The sequence below is a fragment of the Malus domestica genome, chromosome 04, assembly GCF_042453785.1.
Source record: "Malus domestica chromosome 04, GDT2T_hap1".
In the NCBI taxonomy this organism is placed as follows: domain Eukaryota; kingdom Viridiplantae; phylum Streptophyta; class Magnoliopsida; order Rosales; family Rosaceae; genus Malus; species Malus domestica.
Genome location: NC_091664.1, coordinates 2,951,529 through 2,974,820, shown reverse-complemented (window position 1 = coordinate 2,974,820; position 23,292 = coordinate 2,951,529). Strand labels below are relative to the sequence as shown.

At 40.1% G+C, this 23,292-nt stretch overlaps 2 protein-coding genes and 1 long non-coding RNA gene across 12 annotated transcripts; all 3 read right to left on the bottom strand.

Annotated features, from left to right (window-relative positions):
• Positions 1–264: 264 nt before the first annotated feature.
• Positions 265–14,235, bottom strand: LOC103415819 (uncharacterized WD repeat-containing protein C2A9.03-like). 7 transcript variants are annotated; one of them, XM_070819884.1, is made up of 10 exons: positions 13,792–14,235; positions 13,082–13,211; positions 12,816–12,992; positions 12,624–12,710; positions 12,121–12,312; positions 11,846–11,956; positions 2,268–2,359; positions 2,079–2,184; positions 1,270–1,356; positions 265–859 (listed from the first exon to the last, which is right to left on the bottom strand). In XM_070819884.1, the coding sequence occupies exons 2-10, from the start codon at positions 13,169–13,171 to the stop codon at positions 473–475; spliced, it is 1,329 nt and encodes a 442-aa protein (XP_070675985.1). In that variant the 5' UTR covers positions 13,172–13,211; positions 13,792–14,235; the 3' UTR covers positions 265–472. The 7 variants fall into 7 exon arrangements, with proteins under 7 accessions (XP_070675985.1, XP_070675988.1, XP_070675983.1 ...); XM_070819887.1 differs by having other exon boundaries at positions 12,178–12,312; XM_070819882.1 differs by having other exon boundaries at positions 13,082–13,207; positions 13,792–14,136.
• LOC139194890 (uncharacterized) lies at positions 2,538–2,826 on the bottom strand. The gene is made up of 2 exons (XR_011579637.1): positions 2,702–2,826; positions 2,538–2,662 (listed from the first exon to the last, which is right to left on the bottom strand). It is a non-coding gene; the product is annotated as an uncharacterized lncRNA (long non-coding RNA).
• A 1,989-nt stretch (positions 14,236–16,224) lies between the features above and the next one.
• On the bottom strand, positions 16,225–23,292 carry LOC103400641 (protein WHAT'S THIS FACTOR 1, chloroplastic). 4 transcript variants are annotated; one of them, XM_070819881.1, is made up of 4 exons: positions 23,013–23,292; positions 19,963–21,833; positions 19,069–19,271; positions 16,225–17,001 (listed from the first exon to the last, which is right to left on the bottom strand). In XM_070819881.1, exon 2 carries the CDS (start codon positions 21,552–21,554, stop codon positions 20,106–20,108), a length of 1,449 nt encoding a protein of 482 aa, XP_070675982.1. In that variant the 5' UTR covers positions 21,555–21,833; positions 23,013–23,292; the 3' UTR covers positions 16,225–17,001; positions 19,069–19,271; positions 19,963–20,105. The 4 variants fall into 4 exon arrangements, with proteins under 4 accessions (XP_070675982.1, XP_028956688.1, XP_017178760.2 ...); XM_029100855.2 differs by having other exon boundaries at positions 19,818–21,833; positions 23,013–23,287; XM_017323271.3 differs by lacking the exon at positions 16,225–17,001 and having other exon boundaries at positions 18,932–19,271.

Sequence of the window (23,292 nt, the reverse complement as noted above, 5' to 3'; positions counted from 1 at the left end):
ATTCCAGTGTCTACTATCCATTGGGGAATAAAAATTTATGCAGGGTCCACTCAAAATCAGCAATCCAATTCCTAATATTCTCGGAATCAGACTACCGAACAATAACTAGTATTCGGATTCCGGGACAAAGCCTTCATCCGGAATCACGTTTTTCTACCCAAAACACCCTTATCTTATCCAGAAGAGTTAAAAGATAGTAGGGTATCGATGAATCATTGAGAGAATGGATCACCCGAGGGAGGAAGCTGGATCTGAGAGAAGTAATGGGTTAAATTCCTTTGCATCGAGAAAGGCAAAGACAGCTCCATATTTCACACTCACAATCTTTACACCCTCCACAATACACATATGTGGGGACATTATGAAGGGTACAACAATACCATCTGGCTCACTATCCACACCAGGGTTTCCACCCTTGGTGGTTTCTTATGAGCGAGATGAAGCAAAACTATCCACACGAGGGTTTCCACCCTTAGTGCCTTCTGTTATACTGTAGCAAGCTGGCGTATGTTCGGTCCCAGATTCCTATATACAGAGACTCGTCATCGGGACTCATTGATACACCGGATATCTCCCCAAAGAAATCAATCTCTTGCCGCACTTTGTAGTATGCCTTTGTGCTATATATATGCACAAAATCTGCAGGTTCCGCGACCACCAAGAACTGACCATCTGATGAAAAGCGAATTGACCTAGCAGCACCCAAGCTATTCTTCAGAACGGCAACTGGCAATGAAAGATTTCTTATGTCCCAGACTCGGGAAGTCTTGTCCTGGTTTCCAGTGGCAAATATGCAACCATCAGGATGCCATGCTGACGCAAAAGAGTAATCCAGATGACCAACGACCTTAGCAATAGTCTGGAATGACAAAAAAAAACAAAAAAAAACAAAGTTGTATATGGTTAGTAAACGGTTCCCATCTTTGAAAATAAAACCTGGAAAATGCTTTTAGGGGTAAATTTGGAATTTAGAAGCACAACTGCTCCGCTAACACAAAGTTAAGGTATATTAAAAGATAAATAAAAAGTAGATATCTTTATGCTGAACAATTATAAAAACAACTATGTAAGCAAAAATCTGTTATCGTATTAAAGATGACACTTGTATTGGTATTTTACCACCATTAACCATTTCCTCGAAGTCTACATGTCTCGCGTTCAATTTTCACAGTTTACCTCATCTTATTAGCAAGAATATTTCTATGGAAAGAAATGCAACAAAATAAGTTACAGACAAAAGTATCATGATCAGGAAAAAGATCTTGGTACCTTCCCATTCTGCGAATCCATGAGCAATGCATCTACATGATCACCAACAACGGCAACAAGCCTACGATCTGGGCTTATTGATGTATGCTGCAAACAAGGTGAGCTCCACGTTAAGTAAAAGAGTTAGGGGAGGAATAACAACAGAAACCAACACATTAATTCCAGTTTAAGCAATTGCAGATCACTTCCAATTTACAAGCACTTAAGTATATTGCACTCTTCTATTTCAAAGAGGTAATTTGTTTCAAGTCTGCAAAATATTTTCAATACTAGGATTGGCTCAATCAACATTTTGTGCTTTAAGGAGAGGGTCAACGAAGAAAAATTTTGGCAAGTGGTATCGACCAAAATATGAAAAGGAATTTTGGCAAGTTGGAGAGGAAAATTGTTCCTATGTCATTAGCTGAAAAGGAATATTGCTTCAATTTATCTATAAAAGAAAACGATATGTCCATCAAGCTAAACCAAAATATGAAATTAGTCTGTGACCTACACCAGTCACCAATTTCCTTTTATTTTAAAAATTGTCCTTGTCCTCAGCATGACCAATTGAACAAAATAAAACTGATTTGAAAGCTTGACTTCCTAGTTGACATCTCAACAATTTCCAAATATATCAGAAATAATACTCTTCAATGCACAACTTAGCCTTCTAATATTAATATCCAGGGAGGTTGGAGTCAATGAAAATCACAGAAAGTGAAAGTGTAAAGACAAATATGTAGATTCTTAGTATAGAAGTAGAAAAAGGCAGGTAAGTTTATCTGACAGAAACCATCAATATGAATTAAGTTCTTAGGATGACTCACATTCACTGGCCAAGGGAGACGAAAGTGATTCAAAAGCTGAAACTTCTCCATGTCATATTCTCTTATGCCGCAGTCATTATTGGATGCCATGAAATGCATTCCACCCCTGAAAAAGCGTTTCTATATCAAATTGTGTTTTATTAAAAGAAAAAATTCAGATGAACAGATTTTCAGAACTAGCTAAAATACCCCAATCTATCGTATATTTCAACAGCATTTGTGATGGCACTGTCATCATGTGTGGTCCGGGTACAGAAACTTACTCCTTGTTTATCAAGAGACTGCAGATAAAGACAGAAAAATATGATTTAATACTTTAACTGAACATTAACCAGAAAAATAATCCTTTAACAGACTAAAGCGCTAGTTTGCATCTGATAATGAAAAATATAGAATTACAAGAAACAAATAATATCCAACAAGAAATGAGCGCCCAAAATGCCATCAGTAGCTACCACATCAGTTGAACTTAATCATTTCATTAACAAATCATTGCGGAAACCAAAGATATGCATGCACAAAGAAAGGACCATGTCAAACCATTCTTACTAGTAGTACAACAAAAGAGCAACAAAACTGCTTTCCTTATCCAAAAACTGAGCTCAGTGCGGATCCTAGTACACCGGATTAGTTATGCACTTTCCTAATCTAATTCCTAACTAGCATTTGGTCCAGGTTCAAGTCCGGGAAGGTGTCCCTTATGATGCCTATCAAAGAACAGCTTCCATTACCCTCAACCTCAAGACTATTCCAAAAAGTTTTCACATACCTCAACAAACACTTACCTGCACACTGTCACTGATATCCAATATTAGTCGGTTCTTACATTTCATTTAACTTAAATTCAGTCAAATATTTTACAATATATTTAGACAATTCCCTGTCCATAATAGAATCTAGGCTTCAACATGCAACAATCTTGCGTACAAAATGGTATTCACACTCAACACACAACAACAACAACAACAACAACAACAACAACAACAAAGCCTTTTCCCACTAAGTGGGGTCGGCTATATGAATCCTAGAACGCCATTGCGCTCGGTTTTGTGTCATGTCCTCCGTTAGATCCAAGTACTCTAAGTCTTTTCTTAGAGTCTCTTCCAAAGTTTTCCTAGGTCTTCCTCTACCCCTTCGGCCCTGAACCTCTGTCCCGTAGTCACATCTTCGAACCGGAGCGTCAGTCGGCCTTCTTTGCACATGTCCAAATCACCGAAGCCGATTTTCTCTCATCTTTCCTACAATTTCGGCTACTCCTACTTTACCTCGGATATCCTCATTCCCAATCTTATCCTTTCTTGTGTGCCCACACATCCCACGAAGCATCCTCATCTCCGCTACACCCATTTTGTGTACGTGTTGATGCTTCACCGCCCAACATTCTGTGCCATACAACATCGCTGGCCTTATTGCCGTCCTATAAAATTTTCCCTTGAGCTTCAGTGGCCTACGACGGTCACACAACACGCCGGATGCATTCTTACACTTCATCCATCCAGCTCGTATTCTATGGTTGAGATCTCCATCTAATTCTCCGTTCTCTTGCAAGATAGATCCTAGGTAGCGAAAACGGTCGCTTTTTGTGATCTTCGCTAGATTGCTCCGGTCATTAGTGTGGATAAGTATATAAATGGATAGAGATAGGAAAGCAAACACAAGATGTACGTGGTTCACCCAGATTGGCTACGTCCACGGAATAGAAGAGTTCTCATTAATTGTGAAGGGTTTACACAAGTACATAGGTTCAAGCTCTCCTTTAGTGAGTACAAGTGAATGATTTAGTACAAATGACATTAGGAAATATTGTGGGAGAATGATCTCGTAATCACGAAACTTCTAAGTATCGGAGTGTGGTGTCATCTTGACTTGCCTTATCTGTCTCATAGATAGATGTGGCATCTTCTCTGGAAGTACTCTTCCTCCATCCAGGGGTGGTATCTTTAACTGGTGGAGATGCACAAGGTAATGTATCAATTTCACTTGAAGCTTACTTGTAGTTTCAGGCTTGGTCAAGCGCGATACAAACCATGTAGTAGGAGTCCCCCAAGTCGCCGAGCTAGGGGGTCTGCTGAAAGAGGTGACAGACAAGGTAAGTAATCAGAGCTCCGACTGATTGTTCACCTTCTCCCCATCTTGCAACAGCATGAAGGATAAAGAGAAGAAAAATGAGAAGAGATGATATGAGATACTTTTGCTTTTGAAGAAGTAACTTTCCACAGGCTTATTCTTGAACTGAGCTGGAGGGTTTTCTGGTTTCCTCCAGAGTATAAGGCCGACTGAAGAATTTGAGGGTCAAAACAAGTCCATCAAATCTAGAGTACGTTCCACCCTGCTGATATGGGATACTTTTGCTTTTGACAGAGTAATGGATGTATTGGCACGTGTGCTGTTACGCTTGTCTCCACATGCTTCCTTGTATCCTTCGCACTTGCCCTATCTGTTCCTCAAGCAGATGCGGAATCTTCCCTGGAAACATAAGATGTTGAAGATGAGTACTCGAGAGCAATGCCAGGTAAGTAATCAGGTAACGGGTTCCAGGCAGTCAGTTCCTGGCTGGAAGCTTGATTCCAAGTGCTGACTGATTGCTCTCTTTCTCCTTGTCTTGCAGGTAAAAACAAGGCCAAAGGAAAAGACAGGGAAAAAGCATGATATGGGATACTCTTGCTTTTAACCCTGATGATATGAGATATTCTTGCTCTAGTATAGCTTGTTTGCAGAGGTATTATCGGGGGGAAAGAAAGCTGAATATTTCGAAAGGCTTCGTTGGGAGTGCCCTCTCAGATATGATGAAGGGTTGAGCATTTTTGCAGGTCTGCCTGTCCGTTGGGGATGGAGGTCGACATATATAGGAGTCTCCCTAACAACAAGTAGTAATGCTATTCCTTTACCCTGCTTGGTCATAACACGGTAGTGGGAGCTGCCAGTTTCACATGTTTTAACTCTGTCAGAGCACTTTGAAAAAGTGGTCTGTGGTATCTGGCTCTCGAGATTCGGAGAACGATGCCTCTTCGATTTTTGAGAAAGCAATCATGTTGGGGGTCTGACTCTCGAGATTCGGAGAGCAGTGTCTCTTCGATTTTTGAGGAAGTAATCATGTTGGGAGTCTGGCTCTCGAGATTCGAAGGGCGGTGCCTCTTCGATTTTGGAGCAAGCAATCTTGTTGGGAGTGTTGTCTCGAATGTGAGTAAAGGTTGGGCATGTTTGCTAGTCTACCTTGCCACGAAGCACAAAGGTTGACACACAGGGACTTTCCAATTATCCAGCAATGGTACTGTTCCTTTACCCTCTCTTCGATTTTGAGAAAGTAGTCATGTTGGGAGTCTGGCTCTCGAGATTCGGAGGACGGTGCCTCTTCGATTTTGGAGCAAGCAATCTTGTTGGGAGTGTTTTCTCGAATGTGAGTAAAGGTTGGGCATGTTTGCTAGTCTACCTTGCCACGAAGCACAGAGGTTGACACACAAGGACTTTCCAATTATCCAGCAGTGGTACTGTTCCTTTACCCTTGTGGGTAATAATATGGTAGCTAGACCTTCAAAATTTATGTGTCTAAACTTTGTTAGTGCTGTTTCTTTGCTATTCTTTTACCTTTCTTGGTCAGAGCGATGTAGTAGGAGCTGCAAGCTTCACGTGCTCAACTTTGGCAGAGAACTTTGGCAAAGTTATATGTGGTACCCATGAGCTATTGTTGCGTGTGGGAAGTGGGTGATTGAACAGTAAGATTCATGTGCTTTCTACTTCACCAGAAGTCTTCGACAGAATGCCCATAATTTCTGCAAAGCTGAGTGTGCGTGTGTCAGGTGCTGACAAGGCTAGAAAAGTAGGTGCCTCTTCGATTTCTGAGATTGGCCCTCGTGGTCTCTGAGCAGCCCAGCTTTTGAGAAAGCGAGCGCCTCTTCGATTGATTCGGAGAACGATGCCTCATCGATTTTTGAGAAAGCAATCATGCTGGGGGTCTGGCTCTCGAAGATTCGGGGAGCAGTGTCTCTTCGATTTTTGAGAAAGTAATCATGTTGGGAGTCTGGCTCTCGAGATTCGGAGGGCGGTGCCTCTTCGATTTTGGAGCAAGCAATCTTATTGGGAGTGTTTTCTCGAATGTGAGTAAAGGTTGGGCATGTTTGCTAGTCTACCTTGCCACGAAGCTTCTCTTCGATTTTTAAGAAAGTAGTCATGTTGGGAGTCTGGCTCTCGAGATTCGGAGGACGGTGCCTCTTCGATTTTGGAGCAAGCAATCTTATTGGGAGTGTTTTCTCGAATGTGAGTAAAGGTTGGGCATGTTTGCTAGTCTACCTTGCCACGAAGCACAGAGGTTGACACACAGGGACTTTCCAATTATCCAGCAGTGGTACTGTTCCTTTACCCTTGTGGGTAATAATATGGTAGCTAGACCTTCAAAATTTATGGGTTTAAACTTTGTTAGTGCTATTTATTTGCTATTCTTTTACCCTTCTTGGTCAGAGCGATGTAGTGGGAGCTGCAAGCTTCACGTGCTCAACTTTGGCAGAGAACTTTGGCAAAGTTTTCTGTGGTACCCATGAGCTATTGTTGCGTGTGGCAAGTGGGTGATTGAACAGTAAGATTCATGTGTTTTCTACTTCCCCAGAAGTCTTCGATAGAATGCCCATAATTTCCGCAAAGCTGAGTGTGCGTGTGACAGGTGTTGACAAGGCTGGAAAAGTAGGTGCCTCTTCGATTTCTGAGATCGGCCCTCGTGGTCTCTGGGGAGCCCAACTTTTGAGAAAGCGAGCGCCTCTTCGATTTCTGAGATCGGCCTTTGTGGTCTTTGAGCAGCCCAACTTTTGAGAAAGCAAACGCCTCTTCGATTTCTGAGATCAACCCTCGTGATCTCTAAGCAGCCCAGCTTTTGAGAAAGCAAACGCCTCTTCGATTTCTGAGCAGGCGCCTCTTCGATTTCTGAAGCTCCGTCGAGTGCAGATTTTTATAGGGGCTGGCATTAAGTTCCAAAGCACACTTGAATCTCCACCAGTAGAAGCTTCATTCTTGCACTTCTAAGATCTTGATTTGTCCGACCTCTTCTCTCTTCAACACCTTTGAAAATGTCTGGCCCCTCCGACCGTCGTTTTGACTTGAACCTTGTTGAAGAGGCAGCCCCGCCTTCTCCAGACAACATATGGCGCCCATCCTTCGTCTCCCCTACTGGTCCTCTTACCGTTGGGGATTCCGTGATGAAGAATGATATGACCGCTGCGGTGGTGGCCAGGAACCTTCTCACTCCCAAAGATATTAGACTACTTTCCAAACGGTCTGATGAGTTAGCTGTTAAGGATTCGCTGGCTCTCAGTGTTCAGTGTGCAGGTTCTGTGTCTAATATGGCCCAACGCCTATTTGCTCGAACCCGCCAAGTTGAATCATTGGCGGCTGAAGTGATGAGTCTTAAACAGGAGATTAGAGGGCTCAAGCATGAGAATAAACAGTTGCACCGGCTCGCACATGACTATGCTACAAACATGAAGAGGAAGCTTGACCAGATGAAGGAAACTGATGGTCAGGTTTTACTTGATCATCAGAGATTTGTGGGTTTGTTCCAAAGGCATTTATTGCCTTCGTCTTCTGGGGCTGTACCGCGTAATGAAGCTCCAAATGATCAACCTCTGATGCCTCCTCCTTCTAGGGTTCTGTCCAGTACTGAGGCTCCAAATGATCCCCCTCCGGTGCCTTCTCTTTCTGGGGCTCTACCGATTGCTGAGACTTCTCCTAAGCAACCTTTGTGAAGGCTCCCTCTTTTGTGTTTATTTTGACTCATGTATATGTACATATTTGTAGCTTATCGGGGATATCAATAAATAAGCTTTCCTTCATTTCAACGTATTGTGTTAAATACACCAAAGCCTTATTCGCTAAGTTCTTTGAATTTTCTTTTGTTGAAGCTTGTATGTTGAAGCTTTCTGAGTGGAGCATGTAGGTTGGGGTAGTGTTCCCTTAATTTTCCGAGTGAGGAAAACTTCTCGGTTGGAGACTTGGAAAATCCAAGTCACTGGGTGGGATCGGCTATATGAATCTTAGAACGCCATTGTGCTCGATCCTGTGTCATGTCCTTCGTTAGATCCAAGTACTCTAAGTCTTTTCTTAGAGTCTCTTCCAAAGTTTTCCTAGGTCTTCCTCTACCCCTTCGGCCCTGAACCTCTGTCCCATAGTCGCATCTTCTAATCGGAGCGTCAGTAGGCCTTCTTTGCACATGTCCAAACCACCGTAACCGATTTTCTCTCATCTTTCCTTCAATTTCGACTACTCCTACTTTACCCCGGATATCCTCATTCCTAATCTTATCCTTTCTCGTGTGCCCACACATCCAACGAAGCATCCTCATCTCCGCTACACCCATTTTGTGTACGTGCTGATGTTTCACCGCCCAACATTCTGTGCCATACAGCATCGCCGGCCTTATTGCCGTCCTATAAAATTTTCCCTTGAGCTTCAGTGGCATACGGCGGTCACATAACACGCCGGATGCACTCTTCCACTTCATCCATCCAGCTTGTATTCTATGGTTGAGATCTCCATCTAATTCTCCGTTCTTTTGCAAGATAGATCCTAGGTAACGAAAACGGTCGCTCTTTGGTATTTCTTGATCTCCGATCCTCACCCCTAACTCGTTTTGGCCTCCATTTGCACTGAACTTGCACTCCATATATTCTGTCTTTGATCGGCTTAGGCGAAGACCTTTAGATTCCAACACTTCTCTCCAAAGGTTAAGCTTTGCATTTACCCCTTCCCGAGTTTCATCTATCAACACTATATCGTCTGCAAAAAGCATACACCAAGGAATATCATCTTGAATATGTCCTGTTAACTCATCCATTACCAACGCAAAAAGGTAAGGACTTAAGGATGAGCCTTGATGTAATCCTACAGTTATGGGAAAGCTTTCGGTTTGTCCTTCATGAGTTCTTACGGCAGTCTTTGCTCCTTCATACATATCCTTTATAGCTTGGATATATGCTACTCGTACTCCTTTCTTCTCTAAAATCCTCCAAAGAATGTCTCTTGGGACCCTATCATACGCTTTTTCCAAATCTATAAAGACCATGTGTAAATCCTTTTTCCCATCTCTATATCTTTCCATCAATCTTCGTAAGAGATAGATTGCCTCCATGGTTGAGCGCCCTGGCATGAACCCGAATTGGTTGTCCGAAACCCGTGTCTCTTGTCTCAATCTATGCTCAATGACTCTCTCCCAGAGCTTCATTGTATGACTCATTAGCTTAATACCCCTATAGTTCATGCAATTTTGTACGTCGCCCTTATTCTTGTAGATAGGCACCAAAGTGCTCGTTCGCCACTCATTTGGCATCTTCTTCGTTTTCAAAATCCTATTGAAAAGGTCAGTGAGCCATGTTATACCTGTCTCTCCCAAAAGTTTCCACACTTCGATTGGTATATCGTCTGGGCCTATTGCTTTTTTATGCTTCATCTTCTTCAAAGCTACAACCACTTCTTCCTTCCGGATTCGACGATAAAAAGAGTAGTTTCTACACTCTTCTGAGTTACTCAACTCCCCTAAAGAAGCACTCATTTCATGTCCTTCATTGAAAAGATTATGAAAATAACCTCTCCATCTGTCTTTAACCGCGTTCTCTGTAGCAAGAACCTTTCCATCCTCATCCTTGATGCACCTCACTTGGTTTAGGTCCCTTGTCTTCTTTTCCCTTGCTCTAGATAGTTTATAGATATCCAACTCTCCCTTCTTTGGTATCTAGTCGTTTATACATATCGTCGTAAGCCGCTAACTTAGCTTCTCTGACAGCTTTCTTCGCCTCTTGCTTCGCTTTTCTATACCTTTCACCATTTTCATCGGTCCTCTCCTTGTATAAGGCTTTACAACATTCCTTCTTAGCCTTCACCTTTGTTTGTACCTCCTCATTCCACCACCAAGATTCCTTTTGGTGTGGGGCAAAGCCCTTGGACTCTCCTAATACCTCTTTTGCTACTTTTCGGATACAACTAGCCATGGAATCCCACATTTGGCTAGCTTCCCCCTCTCTATCCCACACACATTGGGTGATTACCTTCTCTTTGAAAATGGCTTGTTTTTCTTCTTTTAGATTCCACCATCTAGTCCTTGGGCACTTCCAAGTCTTGTTCTTTTGTCTTACTCTTTTGATATGTACATCCATCACCAACAAGCGATGTTGATTAGCCACGCTCTCTCCTGGTATAACTTTGCAATCCTTACAAGTTATACGATCCCCTTTCCTCATTAGAAGAAAATCTATTTGTGTTTTTGACGACCCACTCTTGTAGGTGATTACATGTTCTTCTCTCTTCTTAAAGAAGGTGTTGGCTAAGAAGAGATCATATGCCATTGCAAAATCCAAGATAGCTTCCCCATCCTCGTTTCTCTCCCCAAAACCATGGCCACCATGAAAACCTCCATAGTTGCCTGTCTCCCTACCCACGTGTCCATTTAAATCTCCTCCTATAAATAACTTCTCCGTCTGAGCAATTCCTTGCACCAAGTCTCCAAGATCTTCCCAAAATTTCTCCTTCGAACTCGTATCCAACCCTACTTGAGGTGCGTACGCACTAATCACATTGATAAGTTCTTGTCCTATTACAATCTTGATTGCCATGATTCTATCTCCTACCCTCTTGACATCTACAACATCTTGTACCAAGGTCTTGTCCACGATGATGCCAACACCGTTTCTCGTTCTATTTGTGCCCGAATACCAAAGTTTAAACCCTGAGTTTTCTAGATCCTTTGCCTTACTACCAACCCACTTAGTTTCTTGTAGGCACATAATATTTATCCTTCTCCTCACCATAACTTCCACTACTTCCATAGATTTTCCCGTTAAGGTTCCTATATTCCACGTTCCTAAACGCATTTTGCTCTCTTGAACTCTACCCTTCTGTCCTAGCTTCTTCACCCTCCTCCGTCTAATAGGATCAAAGTACTTCTTTTGTGTGTCCCGGGTAAAGTTGATAGGAGCATATGCTCCCAAACAACTTTGAGTTGAGTCGTTCGAAAAGAAGTTTCTATGACCCCCTTGCTCATTTAACACTGCATCCGGGTGCCGATGGAGATACAGCGACCCTTGCTCACTTATCACTGTGCTCGGGCCACACAGCGCGCCACTTACGGGTGACGCCCTAGCTTTGGCGCGATTTTGTTCTGGATTCATTTTCATAAGGATTCGACGTGATCATGGAGTGCCGGCTGTCGACTACCTGACGCCCTCCCCCTCCTCCTTTATCCGGGCTTGGGACCGGCCATGTAAGACATAGGCGGAGTTGTATTCACACTCAACACAACATGTAAAAAAATAATATTAACAACCCCCATCACAAAGTTAATAATATTATTACAAAATTCATTTTTGTTTTCCTAGGTAGAAAGTATTAATTTCAAGACAGAAATTACGAGCACCACACAACATGGATCATAATATAAAAACCAAACTATTCATGTCTGACTCCCCTGAAAGCCGATATTGCCAGTTGTTCTGATTGGTCAAGGACAAACTAAACTGGAGTTCAAACTCTGGTAGCGAGGTCATATCTCTACCCAAAAAAAAAAAAGTAATTTTCCAAGATCAAATACAGTAACCAAATTTCCAGCCAGCTAATGGCATTAGCTCTTTTCTTGACAAGTCAATGGCAAAGCAAAATCATCAGAATGGCACGATCCCAGACAAGTCTAATTGTCAGATTTACCAAACAATACGTCTAATGTGGAAATACTTAACTCTCATCAAACAGACATGCACTGTCAACACGCTATTGAGATGTAAACATTAGAAACTCACTTTACAAGTAAGCTCTCCTTGAAAGCCACCAGCAACAAGAAAATTGTCCTTGACTGCCAGTGTGCTTATCTGAGTCTGCATAAAACCCTCCAATAAACTTCCTGCATGTTTCTGCAAGACCATAGAACTTGGCAAACTTAAACTATGGACACAAGTAGAGGACAAATAGCAATTATAAGGAACACTTCAACATATGTAACATAATTGGGAGGGGGAGGGGGAGAGCATAAACCAACAAAAGCTGAAAAACAATGAAAAACAATCCATTTGATTACTTTATTTTCTTTCAAAGAAACTAGATCATACACATTATGTACAGGAGGTTGTACTACCTCTGTTGGGGCAACATGTCCTGCAAAATTGAGAACCTCAGACAAATTCCCAGATAGAGAAGACCAATGCATGACTGAAAAGTGGGACATGAAGTAGACATCATGCTTTGAAGTGGCCCAAACCAAATTTCTCAGCTGCATGTAAAAATCAATAAAGAATGTCAAGTAGGATATAAAGGTAAACTTCGTGAACATTATCGTGGAAAAGTTTTATGAACATTAGCTTGCGAAAACAGCTAAAAGGAGTGGATAACTTTATCTTGTTAGAGTACAAAAAAGTATCATTTAACTAAAGCAAAATTATCCAAGGCAATAAGTTCATACACACAAAACCCATGAGAGAGAGAGAGAGAGAGAGAGAGAGAGAGAGAGAGGGATTAGTGGTGAAGTATACCATAAAAAAATGTAAAAATAATAAACAGCTATGGCATTGCAAGTCCACAAACCTGGAAATGAAGGATTGTAGGTTTAACCAGTCTTGTATTATGGAAGAAGTCATAGTAGTTTCCACCTTTCTGCATTTGTTTGCACTCCTGGTCAAAGTTAACACATATTATTAGTGACGTCTGCTAACTTCAATAGTGACTTGCTAATTGGGGAAATGAAATGAAGAAAATGCTCGAGAACAAGAAGAAAACCTTGTCCACAGCTTCCCCAGATAAAGGGATGTTCTCATAATTTCTGTACTGTTCTAGCCTCGTCAATCTGTATTTTTCCTTTGTTATGCTCAATCTGTCCCATGGAATACCTTGAATGTCCTTTCCCTTTCTTGCTTGTGCAGATGACGTATCTGACACTTTGGTAAGCTGCTCAAACTGAAGAACAAGGAATTTCAAGTCCATTTAGTACAACTGGAAAAAACAAAGGATTGAACAATGGGAGCCAAGAGTTGATGGAAACAAACCATGTCATATTCATCAAGACCCATATCTCCACCTTGATTTTCTTCCTCCACATCCTCAACAAAATCAGACATGTCCCCTTCATCCGCCATATAATCGAATTGATAGCCCTGCTGGTAAGACAAGCTCTATCTGCATTCAAAGTTCACAATTTCAACATCTTCAATACAATTCCAGCACACTTTATAATCACCAAACACACCCACAGACTTGCTGATTGATCATAATTCATTTCCCACATAAACATATGTACCGATATAAAAAAACCGAAAAGAAAAACCCAATTCCCATGAAATGAACAAACAAGAACATATAGATATGGCAACATAACAGATAGAAGAATCTATACATGTTATTGAAAGTCTACAGTTCCTCTGACATCTATAAAAATCTACAAAAAAAAAAAAAAACTACATACGGCCAAAGAAAACAAATTTATGGGAAGCTCAACTACTAATTCTAACAAAATATTAATAAAATTTGCATATACTTTGATCACATACACACAAACACAAACACCCCAACCAGAAAGGACACGACTTTGAAACCATGTCTGAGCGTTTTCAAATCAAACTATTCAAAACAATAAAAACAACAACAACAACAACAACAACAAAAAACTAAAATTGAAACCCCGAAACCCTAGGTAAAAAATTGGGGGAAAAAAATAAAAATTGAGAGAGATTAGCGGAAGGGAGGAAACAAAAAGCACCTGCATGAAAAACTGAGATTTGGGCTTTTCTTTTTTGCAAAGGAAGTGAATGGATTTCAATCAATCAACCAATCAGGCAACAGCTACCCAGCTGTTGGCATGATTTGAATTGCAAAGCCTGGAAAGAAAACTAAAGAAAAGGGAAAAAATTGCTCCTCCTTCAACCCCTATTTCTCTATTTTCTCCCTCCGTGAATGTACGTGGAGCTCAATATTTTATATTACTATTTTATTATTTTATAAAATATAATATAAAATATTAATATAATTTAGCCGTGATCATACAAAATAGGAGGATACGGAAAGTGGAAGGGCAGACAATTGCGTAAAAAACTGTTATCAAATTGTGTGTGTGAATGAGAGAGGAGAGAGAAACAGACGAGAGAGAAAGAGAGTGGGCGAGAGATAACGATGCAAAAATAATAATTTGATATTTTCAGTGGGGGCGATGGATGGATGTACAGACTGTGAAGATATAAGAGCAACTCCAATGTAGGAGCCCTCCCCCAAGCAATCCACTATTCAATCCACCTTGTTAACAGTAATTGCCCTTAATGAACAGTAATTGTCTTTTGCATCTCCACCGTTGCACTTGAATAGTCCTGGCAATAGCAATAAAATAGTATTTTTTTTTTTTACAAAATAATAGTAAATAATTTTATTTGTAATTTCGGATAAGATATTATAAATCGTTCTCGTTGCGCCACGTGTCATTTACCCAAAACGACTATTATTGGTCATAGATTTCAATAAGATTTTTATCCAATGTCATTGTGCCACGTGTCGTTATCTTTTCAGAATCTTTCAAGACAGATTTCGATCAGATTTTAAATCGTTCTCGTTACGCCATGTGTCATTATCCGAAAAAATAATTATTGGTGATTGATTTCGATAAGATTTTTATTCTATGTCGTTGTGCCACGTGTCGTTATCTTTTCAGAATCTTTTAGGATAGATTTCGATCAGATTTTTAACGAATAACGACATGCCACGTGGCACTATCTGAAGGAATGTTGAATCTCCATATAGCCCAAAATGAGAAAGAAGAGGATGAAGAGCGGGGAAGGAGAGATGACGAAGTAAGAATGGCCAGAGACTCACATTCCTATCGAGTCATCCAAGCTGTGGCTCAGATATGCAGGCCCACCCGTTCCAAAAACCTTGATAGAAACAGGCAACGACGAGGTGTGGAGCTGTTGGACGATTATTTTATCCATAACATTGCATTTCCTGATACGTACTTTAGACGTCGTTTTAGAATGGAACGATATTTGTTCAACAAAATCTTGATTACTGTTTGCAACCATGATTTTTACTTTGTGCAAAAGAATGATGCTTTTGGTACTATGGGTCTCTTTTCCGAGCAAAAAATTACTGCTGCGCTGCGGATGCTTGCATGCATATGGAGCATCTGCAGACCAAGTGGATGAGATAGCGAGGATAGGGAAATCAACCATTCTTCAGCCCCTGATGAGGTTTTGCGGAGCAATCGAATCTATTTACACCGCAGAGTACCTCCGGCAACATACTCACATGGACTTGGAAAGGCTTCTGAAGAAGGCCGAGATACGAGGTTTTCCTGGGATGATTGGGAGCATTGATTGTATGCATTGGACATTGAAAAACTGTCCAAGTGCATGGCAAGACGCTTATGGAGACAAAAAAGGAGCAAAAAGTATCATTTTGGAGACGGTGACATCTTTTGATACATGGATTTAGCACGCATTTTTCGGGGTTCCGGGAGCTCAAAATGACCTCAACGTCCTTACCGAATCCCCAGTGTTCAACGATGTCCTGCAAGGAAAGGCACCAAAAGTCACATATGAGGTCAACGGACGTATGTACGACAGGCCATACTATTTAGGTGATGGCATTTACCCAAGGTTGTCAACATTTGTCAAAACAGTGCCACGTCCGCGAAGTGCAAAGGAAAAACACTTTGCAAGCTGTCAAGAGGGGTGCGGGAAGGATGTGAAGCGTTGTTTCGGTATTCTCCAAGCTCGCTGGGCGATCGATAGGGGTGCTGCCAGATTGTTTGATGTAGAGTCGCTTCGATCCATCAAGATGACGTGCATCATTCTTCACAACATGATTGTGGAAGATGAGTACGATTATAAAGCTGTTGATGAATATGAGCCAGACACGATGAACAATTCAAGAACACATATATATTGTGCTCATGACGCAACCGATGAGCCCATGCAACATGAGTCATTAGAAAGGGATGAACGTTACAATGAAATGATCATTCAACGATATACTGCATTTCAAAGGCTAGACATGCACAATGCCCGGCAAAATGACTTGATAGAGCACCAGTGGGTATTGAAACAAGCTGAAGATAATTAAGTTCATTTAGTGTGTTTTTTTATTATTTGGTATGTCTATGTAATTTTATTTGGTGTGTTTTATTTCGTGAGTTTTATGTAATAAATTGGAAACAACATAAATACTCTATTCAATAAATAATAAACTACAACTCAATGCGATTAGAAAACTATGGGCTCCGATTACAAAAAGTACTCTAATCATCATCACTTAACCAATTTGTGGTGCTAGGATGATTTTCTCTTGTCGTGCTAGGACTATCTCCTCTTCCTCTCGCTTCTCTTGCACGCCTCCTACGCACTACATCCTCTTTCTTCGACTTCCAAAAATATTTACAATTTGAAGACTTCCCTTCTAAATGCGTGTTCATAATCTCATGATCTCATTGAGCCATTCTTTCTTCTCTAACCAGTTCCCTTTCTTGCCTAAGTAGCTATCTTTCTTTCTCATTAGCTTGAAATTCTCTCTCAACAGCTACAACTTTTGCCTCATCTCTAGCATTATTAGCCTCAAATTTCGCTATTTCCCGTGCCAAAGTCAATTTACTATGGCGAGTAAGTTCTTCCATGTACTTTGCATAATCATGCTTGGAAGCACTTCCTTTTCTCTTTGAAGCCTTCTTACATTGAGACCTAATTGGATAACGGGTCGAACCCGACGCTTGTTCAGGGATGGGCGTTTCGGGCACTTCTTCTCCATCATCTTTATGCGAGCCATTATCAGGTGTAGAGTGTAGATGGGTGTTGTTCATGACAACTTCTGGACCGACATGCACAACTCTGAATTTAGGACAATCTTTGATAATATTCCAACATTCTCACCGGTTGAATGATTTATTTTTGCTTTTGGTTTTGGCACCATACCAAGCTTGTGCTTGAATTAACTACATAATGGGGGAGAAGAAATAATTATAATCAAAGTAGGTAACAAATAAATAATTATAATAAAAAGTATGAAACAAATATATAATACAAACAAAAAATTATAATCAAAGTATGTAACAAATAAATAATACAAACAAATAATTATAATTAAAGTAGATAACAAATAAATAATACAAACAAATAATTACAATGTAAATTTGGGTATAGTACAAACAAATAAATAATATATTGTTACCTGATCCGTGTAATTTTCCCCACTTCGAAGATTACTACTAGCTTGTGCCAAGACGTCTCTCCAAATACTAAATGATTGGCTAAGTAATTTCTAACAACTAGACATTGATTCTTTGGTTCTACTCCCACCCATTTTTTCAAGATAATTGATATGAATAAGACTCCACATTTCTCGCAATTGCATCTCATTACCCGTACGCGAACTATAAGTAATTTCAACCCAATTAGTACACAATGCAACATCTTCAAGAAGCGTCCAATTCGTACATGCATCAATAGTCATTTTATTGAAAAAAATCATATTGAAACCTTGAGAGAAAGATAGGAATGTGATTGAAAGTAGTTGAGAAAATCTGAAATTGTGGTGTAAGGTAGATGATAATGAGAAGACATTTATAGAAAAGTAGAAACATTTTTTTTTAAATTTTCAGATATTTTTTCGGATTTTTTACAATTTTTTTAATTTTTTAATTTAAATAATTAATCTCTGTCGTTGGATTTAAAAAAAATTGAATTACAACACTCCAGATTGTGCCTAGTGTCACAACAGTAACTTTTCTTAATTTTAAAACTATTTTTTCTTTTTATTTATAAAGCATATTAATATTGACCGTTGAACTCAGATCGAACGGTAGATTTTAAATAAGATTTTTTTTTACCGTTGAGATCGAACGGTCCAAGTTAAAGAGCCGTTGAGATCAAACGGACCGTGGGAAGCCACGTGACTTCCCAACAGTAACATTTCAGTCTGAAAAGTGGGCTGATTTTTTTGAAAAGATGTCGGGCGACGCGCCTGACAGAAAAAAATAAAAAAAGGGCCTGCTGCAAGGCTGACGTCAGCCCTGACAGCCAATCCACTCGGGCTCAAGGGCTGGCAATTCTTCACAGGCCCGGAGCTCAAGCCTCCACCTCCACTCGAGCTCCTTCACGCTGGAGTGAATCCATAGGGCCTCGGGCCCTTTTCTCTCGCCTGTCCCCCGAGCAATCCACCACGGTGGAGTTACTCAATGTCACGTGTTCATTTGTCGACAAGAAACCCCATTTGCACCGTTGTTAAGTCCCTAGGACTATTCACTATTTAATATACCCAGTAAACAATAATTGTCTTTAATGAACAGTAATTATCTTTTGCATCTCCACCCCTACACCCTAACAATAGGTAATAAAATATTAGTATTTCTTTAATTTATAAAATAATACAAAATAATTTTATTTGTAATTTCGAATAAGATTTTTAATCGTTCTCGTTGCGCCACGTGACAAAATATGAAATTGTGGTGTAAGGTAGAAGATAATGAGAATGTATTTATAGATAAGTAAAATCAATTTTTTCTTTCAATTTTTCAAAATTTTTATTAATTTTTTACAATTTTTAATTTTTTGTTCACATAATTAATCTCTGCTATTGGATTAAAAAAAATTGAATTCCAACATCCCAAATTATGTCACGTGGCACAACGGTAACATTTCAGAATTTTAAACTCTTTTTTTTTATAATTTATAAAACCGAATAACGTGAACTGTTGATCTCAGATACAACGGCTGAAATTAAATAAGATTTTTAAATTTTTTTTACCTTTGGAAATCCAACGGTCCATAAATTGTTAATCAAATAGTGTGTATATATATGCTTGACGAGTTCTAGTTTTGGCAGTAATGATGAGTTCTAGTGTTGGCCAACAACAATTTGTTGTGTTTCGTAGTAATGAAATAGTGTATCAACTATTTCATTCACAGATGTTAATCAAACATTAGGAGTAACAGCGTAGTCGAAATATATCAAAGCGACTTGAATCAATGTAAAAAGTGAAAGGTAATTCCATTCTCCATACCTATGCTCACGCTCGAGAAAGGAAATTCCAAGTGAAACCACTTTTTGAGTAGATATACATAGCTGAACAGCACGAAGGTAATGGAGCCATTGATGCAGAGGTTGAGAACTCAGTTGCTGCACTGGACATACACCAATCAGCTATCTTTATGCATATGTTGCCTCCATGAAGAGCTTGATCACTTATCTGTGCCACTTCATGGCCTGCAAGGGAAGGAAACATTTAATAAGGTAAGGGCAACAAAGGAGTCCAACACTTTCGCAAAGACATAAACAACCCTTCATAAGCAAGCAGGCCATCTCTGAGAAAATTTGTGGTGAAATTATGCACTTGTAAGTTTTAGACTTGACTTTTCCCAAATCCACCAGTAGGTCAGGAAGAAAAGCCTCTGCATAGAACCAAATCCTGGTTACTGTGGTAACAGAATTAGAAAAATGTTTGACCCGTATCTGTCCACGTAGTAGGGCTCGTACTATGTAGTCATCGAAAGCCAATTCATCATTTTCGGAGCATAAACTAGGATACAACCAAATTTAGAATGATCCATAGAACACGCTCCATTTTATCAAAGATGATAATCTAATACATTGAAAAGATTAGGGTTACACCTTTAGTTTCCAAACTACTAGAGAAGACCAAGTAAAATGACTACTGATTACTCATCTAGGAAAACTTTTAAACAAAACAGTTATAATTCCTCGAATAAAATAAGAGAATATGAAAAACAAATTCAGCACAAATTTAGATACCTTGTATTAAGCTTCAATTATGTAGGTTGCCTACAATCTGCTTCTTCCATAAGCCAATTTTATTAACAGGAAAGTGAAGGGAAGTGGTTTTGAATTAAGTAAACTTTTCACCTCAGGATAATGTAAGGTATTTCAGAAAAATTACCCTTTAGGTGAAGGGCCATTTGCTTCATATATATAGATACAGACTGTGAGACTTCGTCTTTACAGTCATTCATATAACTGCCATAATACTATCCTCGCACTTTGATTATTTTCTGGTAAGATCTGAACACTTGACATTCTTTTCTACCAAGGTTCCATTTGTTGCTTCCCGCCATCATGAACAGAATGAGCATCAACATTCCAAAACTGCCCTTTCTCCCTGTAGTCAATTATCTCACCCTTCTTATCACCATCATCATCCACATAAAAATCTTCAGGCTCAAACAAACTCTGAAAACCGTCATCATAGTCATCATCATCATCACCATCGGACTCAAAATCATCACTAGAGCCACCAATCTCAGTGTTGTTAATCCTAGCTTTCTTCCTCTCTCTTCTTAGTCTCTTGCTTTCTCTAACCAACTGCATCAACTTTTCCTTTATCACCAAAGTCTCTTTCTTCTCCAACAGTGCACCCTTGTCATCAAAACCCTCCACTAAAAACACTGAATCTCTCTGCCCTTTCAAGCTCACATAGAATAACTCCGGGTGCCGTATGATCATCCCTCTCAACTTGTTGGACAGCACAAAATCATTCCTAAAATGAGTCAAGTGGTCTATCAAAGTTCTCTTTTCAACCGTCATCCCTAGCACTTCTCTCACCACCAAACAAGCTCTCTTCTCTGCCTCAATTGTCTCTTTAGGCAAGTCCGAGATGGGGGTATTGTATGGGCACACATCCGGAATTTCTTTGAATTTGAGCAAAAAATCTTGGTGACGCCTCTTCAAATTTAGACCCTTTCGGAGTGTCAACTGCTTGAATTTCAAAGGTCTGTCTACTATTAGCTCACGTGACTGAACTTCTGGAGATGGTAAAGGCTTTGCCAAGTCTTGGTCCCAGGAGACAAGCTCAAGTGCACGGCCATAGGAGGTGTCAACAGTCTTGAATTTATTTGGATAGTCATTGCATAGACGAGAGCGAAAATTAGGGGGAAGACCAAGATCTGGAGCTAGGTGAACCAACTTTGACAGAAGTAGTCGATGATGAGAAGAGAGCATAAGAAGTTTCTGGAGTTTGGTGGCCAAGGTGTCAGAGATGGCTGATTTGAGACTTAATTCCTCAGCAGCAAGGGCTGCTGCAGCTGGGGTTAGACGGACACAGAGTTGTGATAATGATTTAGTTGCATTGGATGGCAAGGGAGCTATTGGGATCATGAAGAGTTCAAAAATAGTAGGGTATCTATGAATCATTGAGAGAATGGATCGTGGCTTTGATAGGGAAAGGTAGGCTCGACACTTATTGAGAATATGAATTGGAATATAGCATTTCGGTTTGGAAAGAAGCAGTGTTTGTAGCTTTTGGACAAAACGCATCTTGTTTTGCTTCACAACATGCTTGTCCAATGAAGGACTGCGGACAGTTTTGACAGATGAGCAAGATACTGAAAAAGGGATATTTTCTGAGATCCTATTGTTTTTATAATTCCTCTTGACTGTACCTAATAAGCAAGGAGGATTCCAAGGGAGGAAGCTGGATCTGAGAGAAGTGATGGGTAAATCCCTTTGCAATGAGAAGGGCGAAGACAACTCCATATTTTACACTCACAATCTTTACACCCTACACAATACACATGTGTGGTGACATTATGAAGGGTACAACAATACCATCTGGCTCACTATCCACACGAGGGTCACATTAAACGTTTCCAGCCTTCGTGGTTTCTTATGAGCAAGATGAAGCAAAACTGTCACAAAGAAGCACAACTATCCAAGTAAGTGCGATGATGCTACCCACTTTATCTACCAGAGATAATAGTGTACCAGCACAATTCTAGACCTTGTTTCCACTATTTTTATCATCTTCACTGGAACCTGTAAACCAAAACAAATTTAAGTCACATAATCATGTAAAAGGTTCAAAATACATGCATCAGCCCTAAGTTTAGCCACACATACAAGCAAACACAATTTCAACCAATGTGCAAAGCAGTGTTCTTAGGAAACTGATATCTATAAGCGGAAAAAGGAACCCGCATGTCCCATATTCAGAAGGAGAAGACATTGTACATCTATGACTAGCAAACTTAGCAGTATCAATTTGCCAATTTTGTATTTCATGTTGACTCAACCTAACACCAGAAGACAAAATTCTTCTCCATAAAGGAATCCTACCTAACTATCCGAATCCACAACATTTTCCATTGTGTATGAAACAAACACTAGGTTTCTCTGCAGAAAAATTGAACTATCCGCTGGGTCTTAAGCAAAACACCCAGCCATGACCTAGTCATCAAATTCTCATGCTCCAGTTATACAATCACGGATAAATAAAAGATGGTTCAACAACAAAAACTCTACCAAATAAAAACCAAAGTAATTATGATACCATATCACCAAATGACAGAGGGCAAGTCTTGGCGCAACGAAAAGGTTGCTCCTTTGTGACCGAAAGGTCACGGGCCCGAGTCTTGAAAACAGCCTCTTTGCAAGCAAGGGTAAGGTTGTGTACAATAGACGTTCCCCGACCCTCGCAAAGCAAAGAGCCTTGTTGAGTTGAGGTCGCCCTCCCTTTTTTTTTTTTTTTTTATCACCAAATGACACAACGACATACATATATACACATCAACAGGGAAGAGGCACCAGAGTTGAACTCACAAGAACATTAAAAAGAATTCAACCAAAAAGAAAGAACTATCATGCAAAAAATAAAAAATTGAGATAAGAAAAAATAATCATTTGTCCAGAGATAGTGACTGACTAAGAACTTATGCAAAATTGAGTGAAAAGCACGGATTTAACCTTAATCAAAAGGGTTCTTCAATACATAAGAAATCAAAAGAAATAAAATTTATGGTACACAAAAATGGTAGAAAGTGGGTTATCCAATCCAATTCAATACTAGATGCCAAACAAGGACTAAGATACCCACAAAGAAAATATATCAGTGTTTTCAAATGGAACAATAAAAAAATTGAAATACTAACAATAATATTAATAACCAAACACTGGAAAAAAAGAAGGTGGGAGTAAGAGGAAGGAATAAACACTTGCCTGGAAAACAGAGGGTCGGGAGGGGAAGGAAATGAAGGAATTGCAATCCAGGCAGCTAGCTAATCCACTTGCTGTTATGATTTGCAGAGTCTGGCGATAAGTAAGAGATGAAAGGGAAACGCTACTCTCTCTTTCTCTCTCTCCGCCGTCTCTCTTTCTCTCTCTGCGCGGCTCCGCCGTCTCTCCTTTCTCTCTGCGTGCGTGCGTGTGTACTGTGTGTGTGAGAGAGGAAGGAGATAAAGTTCACATGAGCCCCATTTGCACGGATGATACGTGCAGT